The 20,857-nt window shown below is 35.4% G+C and overlaps 2 protein-coding genes across 3 annotated transcripts in view; one reads left to right on the forward strand and one right to left on the reverse strand.

The window, feature by feature from the left end:
* Positions 1–16,482, reverse strand: part of LOC117339977 (DENN domain-containing protein 10-like) — a 34,020-nt gene extending 17,538 nt beyond the window's left edge. The window contains exons 1-4 of the mRNA XM_033901704.1: positions 16,404–16,482; positions 14,503–14,696; positions 7,358–7,586; positions 1,241–1,358 (exon numbers count right to left, since the gene is read on the reverse strand). Of these exons, the coding sequence (XP_033757595.1) occupies positions 1,241–1,358; positions 7,358–7,586; positions 14,503–14,696; positions 16,404–16,452 (590 nt within the window). The 5' untranslated portion in view covers positions 16,453–16,482. The remainder of the gene's footprint in view (positions 1–1,240; positions 1,359–7,357; positions 7,587–14,502; positions 14,697–16,403) is intronic.
* Positions 16,483–16,632: 150 nt separating this feature from the next.
* LOC117339976 (eukaryotic translation initiation factor 3 subunit A-like) overlaps positions 16,633–20,857 on the forward strand; it is a 52,322-nt gene continuing 48,097 nt past the window's right edge. Inside the window, exons 1-4 of one of the 2 annotated variants that reach the window (XM_033901702.1) lie at positions 16,633–16,820; positions 18,386–18,576; positions 18,731–18,867; positions 20,510–20,673. In XM_033901702.1, the coding sequence (XP_033757593.1) occupies positions 16,772–16,820; positions 18,386–18,576; positions 18,731–18,867; positions 20,510–20,673 (541 nt within the window). In that variant the 5' untranslated portion in view covers positions 16,633–16,771. The remainder of the gene's footprint in view (positions 16,821–18,385; positions 18,577–18,730; positions 18,868–20,509; positions 20,674–20,857) is intronic. The other variant, XM_033901703.1, reaches the window with a different exon arrangement.

The raw sequence follows: 20,857 nt of genomic DNA on the forward strand, positions 1-20,857 counted from the left end.
CCGTACACTCAATCTAAACAATCCCTGGGGTTCAATCTTACCGTACACTCATTCTAAACAATCCCTGGGGTTCAAACTTACCGTACACTCAATCTAAACAATCTATGGGGTTCAAACTTACCGTACACTCAATCTAAACAATCACGGTGTTCAAACTTACCGTACACTCAATCTAAACAATCTATGGGGTTCAAACTTACCGTACACTCAAGCTAAACAATCCCTGGGGTTCAATCTTACCGTACACTCAATCTAAACAATCCCTGGGGTTCAAACTTACCGTACACTCAATCTAAACAATCCCTGGGGTTCAAACTTACCGTACACTCATTCTAAACAATCCCTGGGGTTCAAACTTACCGTACACTCAATCTAAACAATCCCTGGGGTTCAATCTTACCGTACACTCAATCTAAACAATCCCTGGGGTTCAATCTTACCGTACACTCAATCTAAACAATCCCTGGGGTTCAATCTTACCGTACACTCAATCTAAACAATCCCTGGGGTTCAATCTTACCGTACACTCAATCTAAACAATCTATGGGGTTCAATCTTACCGTACACTCAATCTTAACAATCCCTGGGGTTCAATCTTACCGTACACTCATTCTAAACAATCCCTGGGGTTCAAACTTACCGTACACTCAATCTAAACAATCTATGGTGTTCAAACTTACCGTACACTCAATCTAAACAATCTATGGTGTTCAAACTTACCGTACACTCAATCTAAACAATCCCTGGGGTTCAATCTTACCGTACACTCAATCTAAACAATCTATGGTGTTCAAACTTACCGTACACTCAATCTAAACAATCCCTGGGGTTCAATCTTACCGTACACTCAATCTAAACAATCCCTGGGGTTCAATCTTACCGTACACTCAATCTAAACAATCTATGGGGTTCAAACTTACCGTACACTCAATCTTAACAATCCCTGGGGTTCAATCTTACCGTACACTCAATCTAAACAATCCCTGGGGTTCAATCTTACCGTACACTCAATCTAAACAATCTATGGGGTTCAATCTTACCGTACACTCAATCTAAACAATCCCTGGGGTTCAATCTTACCGAACACTCAATCTAAACAATCCCTGGGGTTCAATCTTACCGTACACTCAATCTAAACAATCTGTGGTGTTCAAACTTACCGTACACTCAATCTAAACAATCTATGGTGTTCAAACTTACCGTACACTCAATCTAAACAATCTATGGGGTTCAAACTTACCGTACAAACATCAAAAGATGGTGAATTTGGTCTGGAGGGTAATACACTACTATTCTCTTCTTCAACATCAATGCTGTGTAGATAATCACAGCTGACATCCCAAATGTTTCTATAATACCTGTCCAACATACAAACACATATATATAACACCTGTTCAAACATATCTATAGCATCTGCAACAAGAGGCCCATGGGGCCTGTATCGCTCACCTGGTTGGATTTGACCAAACGTCAAAATAATGTTAATATTCAATTCGTTAATACATAGTTTTATTTGTCAATCTTGAACAATGCTATATATGGTTATAGTGTGGGGATCCCAGCTGCTTTAAAGAAATAACGAAGTCCAAACTCTCTAAGGGTTTGAAAGACCCCAAGGATTGTTTTTACAACATGATTGTGTTTAAAGAAACAAAGTCCCTTCGGGTGGGGAAAAACCTTTGGGCCTATTTTTACATCAAAGTTGTGATTATCCCTTAACACCCAGCGATGCTATACATGGTTATGGGATGTAGGGTCACAGCAACCATTTGTGCAAAATCTTTTCCCCTTCCCCTAAGGATGTTTCTGACTAAATTTGGTTCAAATCCATTCATAACTGTATGACTAGTAGCGATTTAAAGGAATTACCTCAATTCCCCTATTGAGCCAATGCAGTCCCTCTGGATCCTTGAGGGTCAAAGTCATCATTAATGCAAAATCTGTTCCCTTTCCCCCCCAAGGATGTTTCTGACTAAATTGGGTTAAAATCAACAGAGTATTGTATGACTAGTAGCGATTTAAAGCAAATTTTGCATACAGACAATAGACGCCACACCATGGCATAAGCTCACCAGACCTTCGGTCCAGGTGAGCTAAAAACATACAAACATATCTATAACACCTGTACAAACATGTCTATAACACCTGTACTAACATATCTATAACATCAGTAACTATGACATAATCAGATGGTATCTATGACGTCATAAATACTTAATGGTGTCATAAGAAATAACCAAAATCATATCCAAACCTCAGCTTAGCAACACATGCACTATTCTAACTGATAAATAATGACATGACATCCAAGATTTCAAAATGTCATGCCTATGACATCACAGTCATCTGTTTCCACCCTGGTTATTCAGATATGTACCAATGATCATATGAAACTGTCCGCTGATCTCATTTTATGCGGAAAATGCTATTTTTTCTGCTTTACCTAAGTAAATGACCATAATTGACAATATTGTATCAACCGTACACTCAAGCCATTGAAAATACATGCTTATCATTGTATAAATAAACTGAAAATAATGGTTTCACCACAAATTTCAAAAAATAACACTTACTGTAATAGGTTCCATGGATACGGGGTAATAAATCAGGTAAAATAAACCAGAATTCAGTCTATATGGACTGTGAGATACCCAATAAGTTATTTTAGGTTTGTTATAAAACATAAAATAATTTTTCAACTGTGGGCATCCATTTTTCGCTATAGGCAAAACTAAATTTCCTGTGTAAACACACCTGCGGAAAATCCGGAAATTTAAAATCCGGAACCAATTTATTAATTATTGTTTTAACAAATGTGAAGCCTGTATGTACTTCTTCATACTGAATATACCAATTATAGTGTACATTTATTTTTTTCATTTTTTATGCACATCATAATACAGGAGTTATTTGCTTAACAAAAAAGTTGCCCATGGCCAGGCTGTCCAACTGTAGTGTGCTACCTTATACATCACCTTATTTAATTCTAATTCTACTAAAACCCCCATGAATGTCTAGAATATGTTCTGACAAACAAAATGACATATCGGATTACTGTGTATCTTGAATAGTCACCGAGTATTGCTGATTTTCCTGAGAGGTGTATTTTGACCACTTTTTCTCCCAATCCAGTAATAAGGGGAGGTAATTTTAAAGATGAAAACTCCCATAATTCTGTATATCTCTTGAATAAAGTTGTGTTTTAAGTTGAATATGGTACTTTGAGTCTCTGTGCATGTAATCAAGCAAAAAATACTATACAAATATCAAATTTAGGCTTGTTATATGACGTCATAGCTACTATGACGTCATCAGTAACTATGACATCATCAGATGGTATCTATGACGTCATAATTTATTAATTTTTGTTTTAACAAATGTGAAGCCTGTATGTAACTTCATAATGAATACAATGTATACCAATTATAGTGTACATTTATTTTTTTCATTTTTTATGCATATCATAATACAGGAGTTAATATAATTTCAACCGGTTGACGGTAGGAATTAGGATGTAATTATTTTCTCTTCGGTATGAGGTACGCCAATAGGTGGCGTTACTGGTATTTGCACGTGCAAATCGGGCAAGGTATAGCATATACGTGTCATTCAGGCGACACAGGTATACCAGATCACACGTAAATTTTAAACTTTTAAGGGTAATTTTCATATGGTGTATTATAATACAGTATAGGTTAGGTTAAGGTAGGAGTTGTGTGTGTGTGAAATATGTTATTTTGTAATACATGTATTGTTATTTGACAATAAATTCATCAGTTAGTCAGTGCCTATGTCGCTGGGAAATACAATTTTTGTGTTTGTGTTCTTTATCATATTGGATAGTTTAGAAGAGAATTTGCTTAACAAAAAAATTGCCCATGGTCAGGCTGTCCTACTGTAGTGTGCTACCATAACACCTGTACTAACCTATCTATAACACCTATACAAACATATCTATTACACCTGTACAAACATATCTATTACACCTGTATAAACATATCTATAGCACCAATACAAACATATCTATAACACCTGTACTAACCTATATATCACACCTGTACAAACATATCTATAACACCTGTACTAACCTATATATCACACCTGTACTAACCTATATATCACACCTGTACTAACCTCACCTGTACAAACACATCTATAACACATGAACAAACATATCTATAACACATGTACTAACATATCTATTACACCTGTATAAACATATCTATAGCACCAATACAAACATATCTATAACACCTGTACTAACCTATATATCAAACCTGTACAAACATATCTATAACACCTGTACTAACACTATATATCACACCTGTACTAACCTATATATCACACCTGTACAAACACATCTATAACACATGAACAAACATATCTATAACACATGTACTAACATATCTATAACACCTGTACAAACAAATCTATAACACCTGTACAAACATATCTATCACACCTGTACAAACATATCTATCACACCTGTACAAACATATCTATAGCACATATACAAACATATCTATAGCACATATACAAACATATCTATAACACCTATACAAAAATATCTATTACACCTGTACAAACATATCTATGACACCTGTTCTAACATATCTATCACACCTGTACAAACATATCTATAACACCTGTACTAACATATCTATTACACATGTACAAATATATCTATAACACCTGTACAAACATATCTATCACACCTGTACAAACATATCTATCACACCTGTACTAACCTAGCTATCACACCTGTACTAACATATCTATCACACCTGTACAAGCATATCTATCACACCTGTACTAACATATCTATTACACCTGTACAAACATATCTATAGCACATATACAAAAATATCTATCACATCTATACAAACATATCTATGACCCCTGTACTAACCTATCTATCACACCTGTACTAACATATCTATAGCACATATACAAAAATATCTATCACACCTATACAAACATATCTATCACACCTGTACTAACATATCTATTACACCTGTACAAACATATCTATAGCACATATACAAAAATATCTATCACACCTATACAAACATATCTATCATACCTGTACTAACCTATCTATCACACCTGTACAAACATATCTATGACATCTGTACTAACCTATCTATCACACCTATACAAACATATCTATGACCCCTGTACTAACATATCTATCACACCTGTACTAACATATCTATAACACATATACAAACAAATATATGACACCTGTACAAACATATCTATCACACCTGTACTAACCTATCTATCACACCTGTACAAACATATCTATGATACCTGTACTAACATATATATCACACCTGTACAAACATATCTATCACACCTGTACTAACATATCTCTAACACCTGTACAAACATATCTATAACACATGTACAAACATATCTATGACACCTGTACAAACATATATATAACATCTGTACAAACATATCTATCACACCTGTACTAACCTATATATAACATATGTATTTACTATCTATCATACCTGTACAAACATATTTATCACACCTGTACTAACCTATATATAACATTTGTACTTACTATCTATCACATCTGTACAAACATATCTACAACACCTATACAAACATATCTATACAAACATATTTATCACACATGTACAAATATATCTATGACACTTGTACAAACATATCTATGACACCTGTACAAACATATCTATACAAACATATCTATAACACCTGTACAAACATATCTATGACACCTGTACTGACATATTTATAACACATATACAAACATATCTATGAAACCTGTCCAAACATATTTATGACACCTGTACAAACATATCTATGACACCTGTACAAACATATCGATAACGCCTGTACAAACATATCTATCACACCTGTACTAACATATCTATAACACATATACAAACATATCTATAACACCTGTACAAACATATCTATAACACCTGTACAAACATATCTATCACACCTGTACTAACATACCTATAACACATATACAAACATATCTATAACTCCTGTACTAACCTATATATCACACCTGTACTAACATATCTATTACACCTGTACTAACATATTTATCACACCTGTACAAACATATCTATCACACCTGTATTAACCTATATATAACATGTGTACTTACTCTCTATCATACCTGTACAAACATATTTATCACACCTGTACAAACATATCTATGACACTTGTACAAACATATCTATAGCACCTGTACAAACATTTTGAGACCAATCGGAAAACAACATGGCCGACAGACAGCCATCTTGGATTTTGACAATTGAAGTTTGTTATCGCTATTTCTGAGAAAGTACTTAAGGGATCGTTCCCAAATTTCATATGTAGGTTCCCCCTGGTGCTTAGTTATGCATATTGCATTTTGAGACTAATCAGAAAATAACATGGCTGACAGGCAGCCATCTTGGATTTCGACAATTGAAATTTGTTATCGCTATTTCTAAGAAACTAATGAAGGGATATTCCTGAAATTTCATATGTAGGTTCCCCCTGGTGCTTAGTTATGCATATTGCATTTTGAGACCAATCGGAAAACAACATGGCCGACAGGCAGCCATCTTGGATTTTGACAATTGAAGTTTGTTATCGCTATTCCTCAGAAAGTACTGAAGGGATCTTTCTCAAATTTCATATTTTTTGGGTCCCCTTGATGCTTAGTTATGCTTATTGCATTTTGAGACTAATCGTAAAACAACATGGCCGACAGGCAGCCATCTTGGATTTCGACAATTGAAGTTTGTTATTGCTATTTCTAAGAAACTAATGAAGGGATCTTACTGAAATTTCATATGTAGGTTCCCCGCGGTGTCTATTTATGCATATTGCATTTTGAGACTAATCAGAAAACAACATGGCCGACAGGCAGCCATCTTGGATTTTGACAATTGAAGTTTGTTATCGCTATTTCTGAGAAAGTACTCAAGGGATCTTTCCCAAATTTCATATGTAGGTTCCCCTCGGTGCTTAGTTATGCATACTGCGTTTTGAGACTGATTGGAAAACAACATGGCTGACAGGCAGCCATCTTGGATTTTGACAATTGAAGTTTGTTATCGCTATTTCTGAGAAAGTACTCAAGGGATCTTTCCCAACTTCCGTTCTTTAACCGGTCATTTGATTACTGTGACCTTGAACTTTGTCGGTCAAGGTAAACTATTCACATAACTATTGCAGCCAGCAACTCATGCTGTATATGTGCTAAGTATCAAGGGTATATATTTCACAGTAACAAAAAAAAACACACATTTGAATTGCAATTTATGGATTATTTTGAATTTTGGCGGGAAAACATTCTTTAAAGAAGAATATTACTTACCTCTCAATTCTGACTTCAAGTAGGCTTTCTTACTGCCATATTCTTTCGCAGAGAAGTGACCATTATCATCTGTAGGACATGACCCTCTAGTGAACACACTCAAGTAGCTTTCTAGTATTGAGGTAGCATTTCCAGACCTCTGGTACCTCTTGGATAATATCTTACAAAGTTCTTCATATTTTTCTGGGTTGAAATCTTTGGCTACAAGAACTAGACAGAAATGGGTCACCTGTAAAAGAATTTATTGTTTATTCTGTCTGTAGTATAAATACTGTGTGTTGTATTGTATAAACTGTGTGTTGTATTATATAAACTGTGTGTTTTATTGTATAAACTGTGTTTTATTGTACAAACTGTGTGTTGTATAAACTGTGTGTTGTATAAACTGTGCTGTATTGTATAAACTGTGTGCTGTATTGTATAAACTGTGCTGTATTGTATAAACTGTGTTTTGTTGTATACACTGTGTTGCATTGTGTATAATGTGTGTAGTATATACACTGTGTTGCATTGCATAAATTGTGTGTTGTATTGTATACACTGTCTGTAGTATAAATACTGTGTGTTGTATTATATAAACTGTGTGTTTTATTGTATAAACTGTCTTTTATTGTATAAACTGTGTGTTTTATTGTATAAACTGTGTGTTTTATTGTATAAACTGTGTTGTATTGTATAAACTGTGTGTTTTATTGTATAAACTGTGTTGTATTGTATAAACTGTGTTTTATTGTATGAACTGTGTGTTGTATAATAATTTTTTTATTATATACTGTGATTTGAATTGTATAAACTAAATTGTATTGTATAATTAAACTGTGTGTTTTATTGTATAAACTGTGTGGTATTGTATAAACGGTGTGTTTTATTGTATAAACTGTGTTGTATTGTATAAACTGTGTTTTATTGTATGAACTGTGTGTTGTATAATATATACTGTGATTTGAATTGTATAAACTGAATTGTATTGTATAAACGGTGTGTTTTATTGTATAAACTGTGTTGTATTGTATAAACGGTGTGTTTTATTGTATAAACTGTCTTGTATTTTATAAACTGTGTTTTATTGTATGAATTGTGTGTTGTACAAGAGGCCCAGAGGGCCTGTATCGCTCACCTGGATTTCATGACATATGAAACAAGAATGATGATTAAGTACATTTGTCACTGGTATTGCTATGTCAATATATCATAGGCATTTTATATTGGTACGTGAGGTTTTTATGCCAAAAAATGCATTAATCCATGAAATGAACTTGATTTTGGCGCAACCCCATAGGGATGGTACTACACAAATGTGAGTGATATCCATTGCTTAGTTTCAGAAAAGAAGTTGTTTAAACCAATTGACCCCTTTTGACCTTTTATAAAATTTTGAATCCTTACCCATAAGGATGCTACCAGTCAAATATGAGCTGTTTCAGAGAAGAAGTTGTTCATATCAATTTAGCCAAATTGACCCCTTTTGGCCCCACCCCTCAGCTCCCTGGTGGGGTCAACCCTAAAATTTGTACAATTTTGAATCCCCACACCATGACCATGCTACCATACAAATGTGAGTGATATCCATTGATTAGTTTCAGAGAAGAAGTTGTTTATATCAATTTAACCAAATTGACACCTTTTGGCCCCACCTCTCAGCCCCCAAGGGGTTGGCCATGTCATTTGTTCAATTTTGAATCCTTAACCCAAGGGAATGCTTCCAGTCAAATATTAGAGATATCCCTTGTTTAGTTTCAGAGAAAAAGTTGTTTATATCAATTCTGCCAAAATGACCCCTTTTGGTCCCGCCTCTCAGCCCTAAGGGAAGTCGGCCCCACTATTTGTACAATTTTGAATCCCTACCCCAAAGGGATGCTCACAGTCAAATTTGAGAAATATCTATTGCTTGGTTTCAGAGGAGAAGTTGTTCATATCAATTTAGCCAAATTGACTCCTTTTGGCCCCGCCCCTCAGGCCCCCGTGGGGTCAGCCTCACCATTTGTACAATTTTGAATCCCCACCCCATAGTGATGCTACCAGGCAAATATGAGCAATATCTATTGCTTGGTTTCAGAGAAGAAGTCCTTTATATCAATATAGCCCAATTGTCCACATTTGGCCCCGCCCCTCAGGCCCCTGGGGGGTCAGCCCCATGATTTGTACAATTTTGAATCCCTACCCCAAAGGGATACTACCAGGCAAATATGAGCAGTATCCATTGCTCGGATTCAGAGAAGAAGTCGTTTATATCAATATAGCCCAATAGACCACATTTGGCCCCGCCCCTCAGGCCCCTGGGGGGGTCAGCCCCTTCATTTGTACAATTTTGAATCCCCACCCCATAGTGATGCTACCAGGCAAATATGAGTAATATCCATTACTCTGTTTCAGAGAAGAGGTCGTTTATATCAATATAGCCCAATTGACCACATTTGGCCCCGCCCCTCAGGCCCCTGGGGGGGTCAGCCCCTTCATTTGTACAATTTTGAATCCCCACCCCATAGTGAAGCTACCAGGCAAATATGAGTAATATCCATTACTCTGTTTCAGAGAAGAGGTTGTTTATATCAATATAGCCCAATTGACCACATTTGGCCCCCGCCCCTCAGGCCCCTGGGGGGTCAGCCCCATCATTTGTACAATTTTGAATCCCCATCCAATAGTGATGCTACCAGGCAAATATGAGCAATTTCCATTGCTCGGTTTCAGAGAAGAAGTCGTTTATATCAATATAGCCTAATAGACCACATTTGGCCCCACCCCTCAGGCCCCTGGGGGGGTCAGCCCCTTCATTTGTACAATTTTGAATCCCCACCCCATAGTGATGCTACCAGGCAAATATGAGTGATATCCATTGCTCGGTTTCAGAAAAAAAGTCGTTAATATTAATGGAGCCAAATTGACCCCTTTTGGCCCTGCCCCTCAGACCCCTGGGGAGTCAGCCCCACCATTTGTACAATTTTGAGTCCCCACCCCATAGGGATGCTTCTGACCAAATTTGGTCAAATTCTGATCATTGGTTATGAAGAAAAAGTCAATTGTTGACGGACGGACGGACGACGGACGCTACGGTATAGCATAAGCTCACCTTGGTCCTTCGGACCAGGTGATCTAATAATATATACATGTACTGTGTGTTTTATTATATATACTGTGATTTGTATTGTATAAACTGAATTGTATTGTTTGAACTGTGTGTTTTATTGTATAAACTGTGTTGTATTGTATAAACGGTGTGTTTTATTGTATAAACTGTGTGCTTTATTGTATAAACTGTGTGTTTTATTGTATAAACTGTGTTGTATTGTATAAACTGTGTTTTATTGTATGAACTGCGTGTTGTATAATATATACTGTGTTTTATTATATATATTGTGATTTGTATTGTATAAACTGAATTGTATTGTATTAACTGTGTGTTTCATTATATATACTGTGTGTTGTATTGTATAAACTGTGTGTTTCATTGTATAAACTGTGTGTTTCATTATATATACTGTGTGTTTTATTGTATTGTTGTATCATGTACACCACATGTTGTATTATATTGTTGTATTATATACATCATGTGTTGTATAATATACATCATGTGTTGTATTATATACTCCACGTGTTGTATTATATACACCATGTGTTGTATTATATTGTTGTATTATATACTCCACGTGTTGTATTATATACACCATGTGTTGTATTATATACTCCACGTGTTGTATTATATTCTCCACGTGTTGTATTATATACTCCACGTGTTGTATTATATACTCCACGTGTTGTATTATATACACCACGTGTTGTATTATATACACCATGTGTTGTATTATATTGTTGTATTATATACACCATGTGTTGTATTATATTGTTGTATTATATACACCACATGTTGTATTATATACAAATGTTATATTATATACACCACATGTTGTATATACACCACGTGTTGTATATACATCATGTGTTGTATTATATACAAATGTTATATTATATACACCACATGTTGTATATACACCACGTGTTGTATATACATCATGTGTTGTATTATATACACCATATGTTATATTATATACACCATGTGTTGTATTATATACACCATGTGTTGTATTATATACATCATGTGTTGTATTATATACATCATGTGTTGTATTATATACACCATGTGTTGTATTATATACATCATGTGTTGTATTATATACACCATGTGTTGTATTATATTGTTGTATTATATACACCATGTGTTGTATTATATTGTTGTATTATATACACCATGTGTTGTATTATATTGTTGTATTATATACACCATGTGCTGTATTATATTGTTGTATTATATACACCATGTGTTGTATTATATACACCATGTGTTGTATTATATACACCATGTGTTGTATTATATACACCATGTGTTGTATTATATACACCATGTGTTGTATTATATACACCATGTGTTGTATTATATACACCATGTGTTGTATTATATGCACCATGTGTTGTATTATATACTCCACGTGTTGTATTATATACACCATGTGTTGTATTATATACACCATGTGTTGTATTATTTACACCATGTGTTGTATTATTTACACCATGTGTTGTATTATATACACCATGTGTTGTATCATATACACCATGTGTTGTATTATATACTCCACCTGTTGTATTATATTGTTATATTATATACACCATATGTTATATTAGATACACCATGTGTTGTATTATATACACCATGTGTTATGTTATATACACCACGTTGTATTATATACATTGTGTGTTATATCATATATACAGTGTTATTTCATATAGACTAAATATTACATATTTATTGTGTGTAGTATAAAATACAATGTGTTGTATTATATACACTGTGTACGACATATTTAATGTGTGGGATATGTGTGTATACTGGGTATATAAAAATTGTTAGTGGTATTTGATCTATATAACAAAGGCCCAAGGGGCCCGGATTGCTCACCTGCTATCCACTGATCCTTTTTATACATAAACATAGTTAAGAACTAGTGTATCAGAGATTTGAAAAGGTGTCTTCTAAATATCTTGGCCAATTTGACTCTTTCAAACTTAAATTATGGCCAAGGTCATTCATTTGAACAAACTTCCTAGCCTTCACCAAAGCATGCTACAAGCCAAATGTCAGGTCTCTGGACCTTTTGGTTATTGAAATATTTCATTTTATTTGACCCATGTGATCTTGAATGAAGGCCAAGGTCATTCATTTCAACAAACTTAGTAGACCTTCATCCAAGCATGCTATAAACCTAATATCAAGTCCCTGGGCCTCTTGGTTATTGAGAAGCTGTTTAAATATTTTAGCCGATTTGACCCCTGTGACCTTGAATGCATATCAAGGTCATTCACTTGAACAAACTTGATAGCACATTACCCCAACATGCTACAGACCCAATATCAAGTCCCTGAGCCTTTTGGTTATTGAGAAGAAGAGAAGTTGTGACCTTGAATGTTGGCCATCTTCATTCATTAGTATGCTACAGACCCAATATCAAGTATTGATTGGCCTCATGGTTATTGAGAAGGAAGTTGTTTAAAGATTTTAGCCTATTTAACATCTGTGACCTTGAATGTCAGTCAAGGTCATTCATGTGTACAAACTTAGTAGTCCTTCACCCCAGCATGCTAATGACCAAATAGCAATCAGGGTTTTTTTCTCAGGGACACTCAGATATGAAAATTGGGAGTCCCATTTTGAAATCCAGGAGTCCCATGACATATAAGACAAAATCATGGTAAAGCAGTCCCAGCATCTAAGTTGGCCATCAGTTATAGCAATGTAAAAACACAATAAAATACCAGTGTCCATTGAAATTAAATGTTATATCTTCATTGTATGGCAGATTTTTGAATTACAATGCATCCCAAGGATGCACAAACAGTTAGTTTGGAAGTCCTTAATGATTTTTCTGCACCTAAGATACAGGAAACCTGCCTCAGGGAAAACCCTATATCAAGTCCCTGAGCCTCTTGGTTATTGCGAAGAAGTTGTTAAAGATTCTAGCCTATTTTGACACCTGTGACCATGAATGTAGGTCAAGGTCATTTATTGAACCATTTATTGAACAAACTTGGTAGGCCTTAACCTCAGCATGCCACATGACCAGTATCAGGTCTCTGTGCCTCATGGTTATTGAGAAGAGTTGTTGCCCAACAGTCAAACAGCCAGGCAACAGACGGACAACGGACACTGCACCATGGCAGAAGCTCACTTGCCCTTCAGGCAAGTGAGCTAATAACCAAGAAGCCTAGGGCCTTGATATTGGGCTTGCAAAATCCTTGGATGTAATGCTAACAAGTTTGTTCAAATTAATGACCTTGACCTTCATTCAAGGTCACAGGTTCAAATAGGTTAAAAACTTTAAACGGCATCTTCACAATAACCATGAGGTCCAGTGAACTGTAATTATGTCCATAGCAAACTTCGATGTAGGGCTATCAAGTTTGTTCAAATGCATGACCTTGACCTACATTCAAGGTTACAGGGGCCAAATAGGCTAAAATCTTTAAACAGCATCTTCTCAATATCCAAGAGGCCCAGAGACCTGCTAGATGTAGGGCTACTGATTTGTTGATATGGATAGTCTTCATTCGAGGTCATCAGAGTCATTTCTGCCTCAAATTGTCAAAGGTGTGAAAAGCCCATCGAATTTCTAGCTTGAAAAATGTTCTAGTTTGCAATGAAATAAATACCCCTTATTGTGCCCCATAAGCACAGAGGTGTAGTGACAGGCTGGATGCAGGTCAGTGCCAATAACAAGCCTTGTGAAATGATTTGATTATGGCATTAGCCTGTTTGTAATCAGTACGATAACTTATTTAGTTAGTTTACTTTTTTTACAAATATTAATTCATCAGACATAACTGCATAGGAAAGGAAAAAAAAGGCTGAAAGGGGCGTCTGGGTGACCTCCCCCTGCAGGGTTATGAAGGACAGAAGTGAATATTGTTTTACAAAAAGCAGAATTATGCTTTAAAGCGGAAAATAATTATGTCTGATGATTCATGGAGTGATGGCTTCAAATTAAAAGGAATCTATTGAACCAATAGCATTAATCTTGTTACTGTCTGGCATGTTAAATGAGGCTATGTTGGAGGTAATGTTGTGACAATGAGAGTGAAGGAGAAAAGGTTTAAACCTTAGGGAGATTACTGCTGTCTGTCACAGCTTCACTGCGCATGTAGTACCAGTCTCCCTTCCACTGACTGTACAGGAAAGGTACCACAATGTTACCCGTCTGGAGCTGACATTTTTCCATGAAGAATTTCCTGTCTGTTGTTGAGACAGATGGATATGACCACGTCCACAATACATCTCCATTGGTATCCCTCTCTGAAACAACACCATCAAACTGCTGATTTAATCTCTTATTATTCACCTGAAACAAGAAGCTTTAACTGTCATCTAACTTTTAAGACTTCATCCAAGGATGCTACAGACCAAATTAGGACTGAATCTTAATTTTCATTCCTACAGAAGAAGGATTTCAAAAAAATTATCTCTATTACCTCAAAATGTAGGTCAGTTGCGACCTGAAGCTGTCAGGTGGTTTGGATTGGAATTAAATTGCGTATATTTCTGCAAGTAAACATCGTACAATGTTCCCGTGTGGTCAGATCATCTAATTTTGTCAATATGTATTCAAAACAGTTGTTGTTTAGTCGCTACGGTCATTAATTAACATGAAAATTTGGATTATTAAATCAATACTTATTTAATTATTTTTATCAGTGTCTGGGATGTAGGATGGCTTTATATGATGTTTTGAAAGCAAATACATAATCCAGTACAGCGAGTCAAGTGGCAGGTGGTCATGTGCGTTGAGGCCCATGTGTGTTACAGAACAAAGAACCAGAAGTGAAAAATACAGCGCAAATATTTAATTTTTTTTTCTCGATCCCTATCTATTTTTCTAACTGAAATAAATTGCAATGGTTTCGAATGATAAATGATGTTTTCATGCTATCAAAAGGAGAATTAAGTCATTTAAGAAGAATAATTTTGAAATGCCTGCTAATGTCGTGTATTGCCCCTGGTAGATATCTATTGGAATACAAAGGGAGCTAACACAGATTTGTTATCGGAACCTCGTAAGATTTAGTTTAATCGTATTTATTGGTATAAAAGGGGTGTAACAGAAAAATTGAATCAAGAAACGATCAATGATTTACATAATATCACTTATAGGCACATTATAGGGAATTTAGGATACTTTTAAACTAACATAAACAGATTCATTAATAATAGATATGAACTATAGTACAATTAGATTTTATCGTTTTATTGTAAAATTTGACATTTTCGCTCGGTACGTCTTTGGGATTTGTATACATTCGAAATACGGTTAAAAATAAGAACTAATCCAAAGCTAAAGTGGCACAGACGTTTGGCATAAATGTTCTCACAACGTTGTAGGAAAGTCCCTGATGTTGTGACCTGAATATGATGTTTTCTGGACATTCTCCGAATGTTTTGTGTCAACCGCGGATTGTTAAAAAATAAAGATTATTAAAATGCATGACAATTGAAATAAAAACTCATACAGTAAGATATAGAGTAATCAAATTTATCGCACTACTTCATTTTATAGTGGAAAAGCATTTGACTCTTTTTACTTCTGTAGGTCTACTTTTCAAAAAAGTGCGGGGGTGGGGGGGGGGGGGGGGGGGGGCGACGGGAGTGCAGTGTCAAATGCCTTTCCGCAACGGTAGCATGAGCATAAAAAATCAGTAATTTTTAGAATCAAATTGAATATTATGAAGTGTAAGGCATTAAAGAAATTAATTTTTGATATCCAGTTGACATAATCGGTTGGTACCGATGTAAATAAAGCTTGTATTGGATATTTGGTGAAGTGAAACTAGAAAAGGGGCGTTTCGGTAAGTAGGCCGAGATCGAACAGATACGTAGGAATTATTTTGGTCCAAGTAATTGTGGAGCGTACCCGAAATAATTTCTGTACAATCAAAAACATACATTGATATGTTTTTACATTATTGTCTGAAATAAAATGTTGTCTAAATTGTCATTATCATTTACCAATCAAGCCTGCAGATTTTCCGGATATGAAGCCCGTGATAGCTGACATCTTTCGAATTCCCAGAATGCACTGTATTTCACCTGAGGTAAATGTATTTGTTTTTAGTTACAAGTAACTGTTACAGTCAAAATGTTTGTAATTTTTTTTTTTAAATCACATCTCATAATATTTTTTTTCCCTAATATAATATAATATTTCGAGTAAAATTGTTATAAATGTGACGTCATTGCATTCATTTCCCACATGTTTGAGGTGGCTGCCGCCATATTGCCAGCACGCTCGTAAGGGTTTTTTGGAGGAGATAAATTCGATAATTTAGTTATGATCTCAATTTAAAGAAGCGGATCAGCAACTAAACCAACTCAACATGCCTACCTACTTTCAGCGACCAGAGAATGCTCTTAAACGAGCAAATGGTAAATGAAATAATATGCCTACTGCCCGTTCTAATGTTTGCATATGGAATACATCCTGTAACGAGTGTGTATGCGTCCGTCCTTTCTAGCGTACATCAGGAATTATATTGTTGTATTGATTATAATGCGAATTTAAATGGGTGTCTAATGATCAAATTTCGGTTAATCGCTTTCATTTGGTAGAAGCCGTATGTCCCGTGGTGGTGGTGGGGGGGGGGGGGGGGGGGGGTCGAGGAGGGACATGGGATTTGTTTCATTTCTATTGGAATTCATTCTAACTTCGTTATCATTATCAGAACTGGATGACAGCTTGATGCTATGCAAATGTTGGCACTGACTGGCCCCAGGGAATTAACTGAAAAACTTCTTCTCGAGACCCAAATAAGATAGAATTAAATACTCTTCAGAGATGAAAGAGTCTTCAAAGTGCTTTATTAAAATTGTAAATTTCATTACCCTGGAGTCTCGCATTTGCTCCTGGGGAGCGGTACTCCAACAATGTTAGAGGTTTTACACGGCGAGGTACTTTGACAGACGCAGTGTAACCTCTAACTGCCCAAAGCTGACTTTCCTGATGCTGATGATAAAATTTTCAAAGTTCGTATTTTGAAAAAATATAGGGTGTCAGCTTACATTTAAATGATCAACAGGGTCCAATATATATTCCTTTCCATAATTCCATGATTAAATGAAAAGAATTTCGAAGCAAACACACAAATTATGAAGTTTTCTTCTTCCAAAGCGAAGCAGAGCTCAAGCAGACAATACTGTCGGTAGTGAAAGTAAAATACCACATGATTTGACGGTTAATACAAAAATGGATTAGAAACCCTACCAGCGGAATACAACAAAATACGTACCATTTTTTTTTTTTTCGTTTGAAATATCCCAGACTATTTTGTATTGGCCTTTAGGCAGCCATTTTTAAACCGAACAGAAAAGTGCTACAACGACATGGACTTGTATTTTGTGTGTTCTATACCAGAATATACTATATATTTGTGTCTGTGACATACATATGGGATATATATAGTGCATACATTGTGCGTAGACATCGTTGTAATGACCTGTCAACCACTTAAGTTTTTTTTTTCAAGCACATTTCGTTGCGCCTGGATTTCAAGCTGCATCAAAGAAGTGTTAGTGCTTTGGAAATAAGAGGTCGGAGTTGGCAAAATCATATCTAATAGAAAAAGAGCCGACCAGCGGCCTCTTATGTTATAGGAGTAGGGAGGGGGAAGACTTTAATAAATAAATAAATTTAAAATTTCAGCAAAGATATCACATTTTTGACTATCATTGTCTGATTTCTATTGAAATTCATTCTTATTTTGTTAACATTATCAGCATGGGAGCTTGCTGGTATGCATGTTGGTCCAGACTGACCACCTGGGATGATGGGTGGAGCCAAAAAGGGTCAAGTTAACTGAAATATTTCAAAACTCAGGTGACCATTAAGGCCCATGGGCCTCTTGTCTGAATAGGTTTTTTTGTAGTGGAAGTGTTATATAAAGGTGTCCTTTAACAAAAATACTTCATAGATTTAATTTCTTCCTTTTTTTCAGAATTCATTGATGTTGGAAAGAAGCAAAGAGCTTTAGATGCATTGTATGATGTCATCAAAAGCAAAAAGCATCGAACATGGCAGAAGATTCACGAGCCTATTATGGAAAAGTACCTCCAACTCTGCGTGGAGCTCCGCAAAAGTCATATTGCCAAAGAAGGACTTTACCAGTACAAAAACATATGCCAACAGGTAGAAATTATTTGTATATTCCCCACTTTGTTCATCCATCTGTGATAGCCTTGTGGGCACCAAGATCTTGTACTATTTCGTTGCTAGAATGCATCAAAAGAATGACATTTTTTAAAGATTTTTTTTGTATATATGATATCATTGTACTTTAAAGGTGAACATCAAATCTCTAGAAGATGTGGTAAGAAAATACATCCGTTTGGCAGAGTCCAAGACAGAGGGAGCTCGTCAAGAGTCGCACCAAGCTGTGGTGGACATAGACGACCTGGATATTCCAGATACACCTGAGAGGTATGAGTCATGTCCAAGGCAGTTAAGTATTTGATGTTGATAATCATTGGTAACTGGTATTTGTACAGTTTGTAAAGGTTAGGGCTACAATGACACATTTTTGTTCTGTTACAATACTCTTCACAATACGGTCGACATTAACTTTTTTCTGCACTCCTTCGGACAAGTGATAGATAAATTCACTTGTCTGAATGAAATAATCACTTGTCCTACATGTGTTTCTACTTTGGGTTGCTACATATAGTTATATTATTGCTTGCTATCATATAAATCATGTGTGAATGTTACACTGCTACAGAAATCAACATTAAGTGGTGAAATTTGAATAAAATCAATTGATATAAAGATGCAATTTTGAATTTTGTGTTTGTTCAAACATATATTTAATTCTCTGCATTAAGTTGCAAACCTTTCCATCTGTTATGTGTAAACGGGGAGATAGTTTATTATAAAGCAGAGGTAAGCACTGCAACCCATAATTTCATCTCATAATAATTACTAACAACAAAAAAACAACAAGAAAGTATTACAAGTTATTTAAGTTTTACTAAGCCATCCTTTTTTTACCTAAAAGGAGATAAATTAAGTACTTTAAAATAATTAACTTTCATGAAGAACTGTTCGACTAAACTATATACACACTACTGTGAAAACATTAAAACATGTCACTGTTTTCTAGTGCACTGCTTCATCTGTAGATTCATTTTTATTACGATTCCATTATAGCAGACGCCACAGTATCTGCCGTAGTATCAATGATCTCACGCTTTCGCTTGGGTTTCAAACATACTAGTGATAACGATAACATGTTTTCGAGAGCCCTCGGAAGTCTACCATCGTTTTTATGTAGTTCCGAATGAAGCTTTACTAAGCATGATCAACTCACTTCCGTTCGATGGTCAACACAATTTAAAGGAGTTTTTACTCATTTTACAGTGAGTATTGAATCAGTTTTGACTTCAGAATGTAAAATTAATAAAACACAAAGACAAAATTTGTTACTTGTCCCGTCGGACAAGTACTTTAATGATTTCACTTGTCCGACATCAATTTCGTCTGGTACCGGACAAGCGTTAATGTCGACCCCTGCAATATATGCCTGTGAATTCAGGTGCGTTTTATAGAAATCTGCATTTTTAACAGATAATCTTACTAAAATGTTTTACTGCATATTTCATATTATATTTACAAGCTTAGACCACAACTAAAATTGTAACTTAGACCACAACTAAAATTGTAACTTAGACCACAACTAAAATTGTAAATTAGACCACAACTAAAATTGTAAATTAGACCACAACTAAAATTGTAAATTAGACCACAACCAAAATTGTAAATTAGACCACAACTAAAATTGTAAATTAGACTACAACTAAAATTGTAAATTAGACCACAACCAAAATTGTAAATTAGACCACAACTAAAATTGTAAATTAGACCACAACCAAGATTGTAACTTAGACCACAGCTAAAATTGTAACTTAGACCACAACTAAAATTGTAAATTAGACCACAACTAAAATTGTAATTTTTTTTACATTTGTTTCATTGATACCGCGATATATCGTACCATGGATTACCGTTGCAGCGCCACTTTTTTCCATGTTGTATTGTCTGTATACACATCAGCGTTGTTTTTCAGCCTGTTGTTGAAGGCTGTAAGTGGTGAAGACACCCAGGACCGAACAGACCGGGCCATCCTCACACCATGGGTAAAGTTCTTGTGGGAGTCCTACAGACAGTGTCTTGACCTGCTGAGGAACAACTCCAGAGTAGAAAGGCTTTATCAGGACATAGCTCAGCAAGGTAGGTTTAATGGAAGTCCACCTCCCTTCTGCAGTACATGTTTATGGCAGATTTCTTTCACAAACCAACATTGACCAGCTGTGTATTTTACTGTTTTACTCAGTCATTGTTCAATGCTAAAAGGGCACAGTTGAAGTACATTTAAGCCCAACAGGAAGCCCAATTTCCATTCAGTAATTATGTC

The sequence above is a fragment of the Pecten maximus genome, chromosome 12 (genome assembly GCF_902652985.1).
Source record: "Pecten maximus chromosome 12, xPecMax1.1, whole genome shotgun sequence".
NCBI classification, from domain to species: Eukaryota; Metazoa; Mollusca; class Bivalvia; order Pectinida; family Pectinidae; genus Pecten; species Pecten maximus.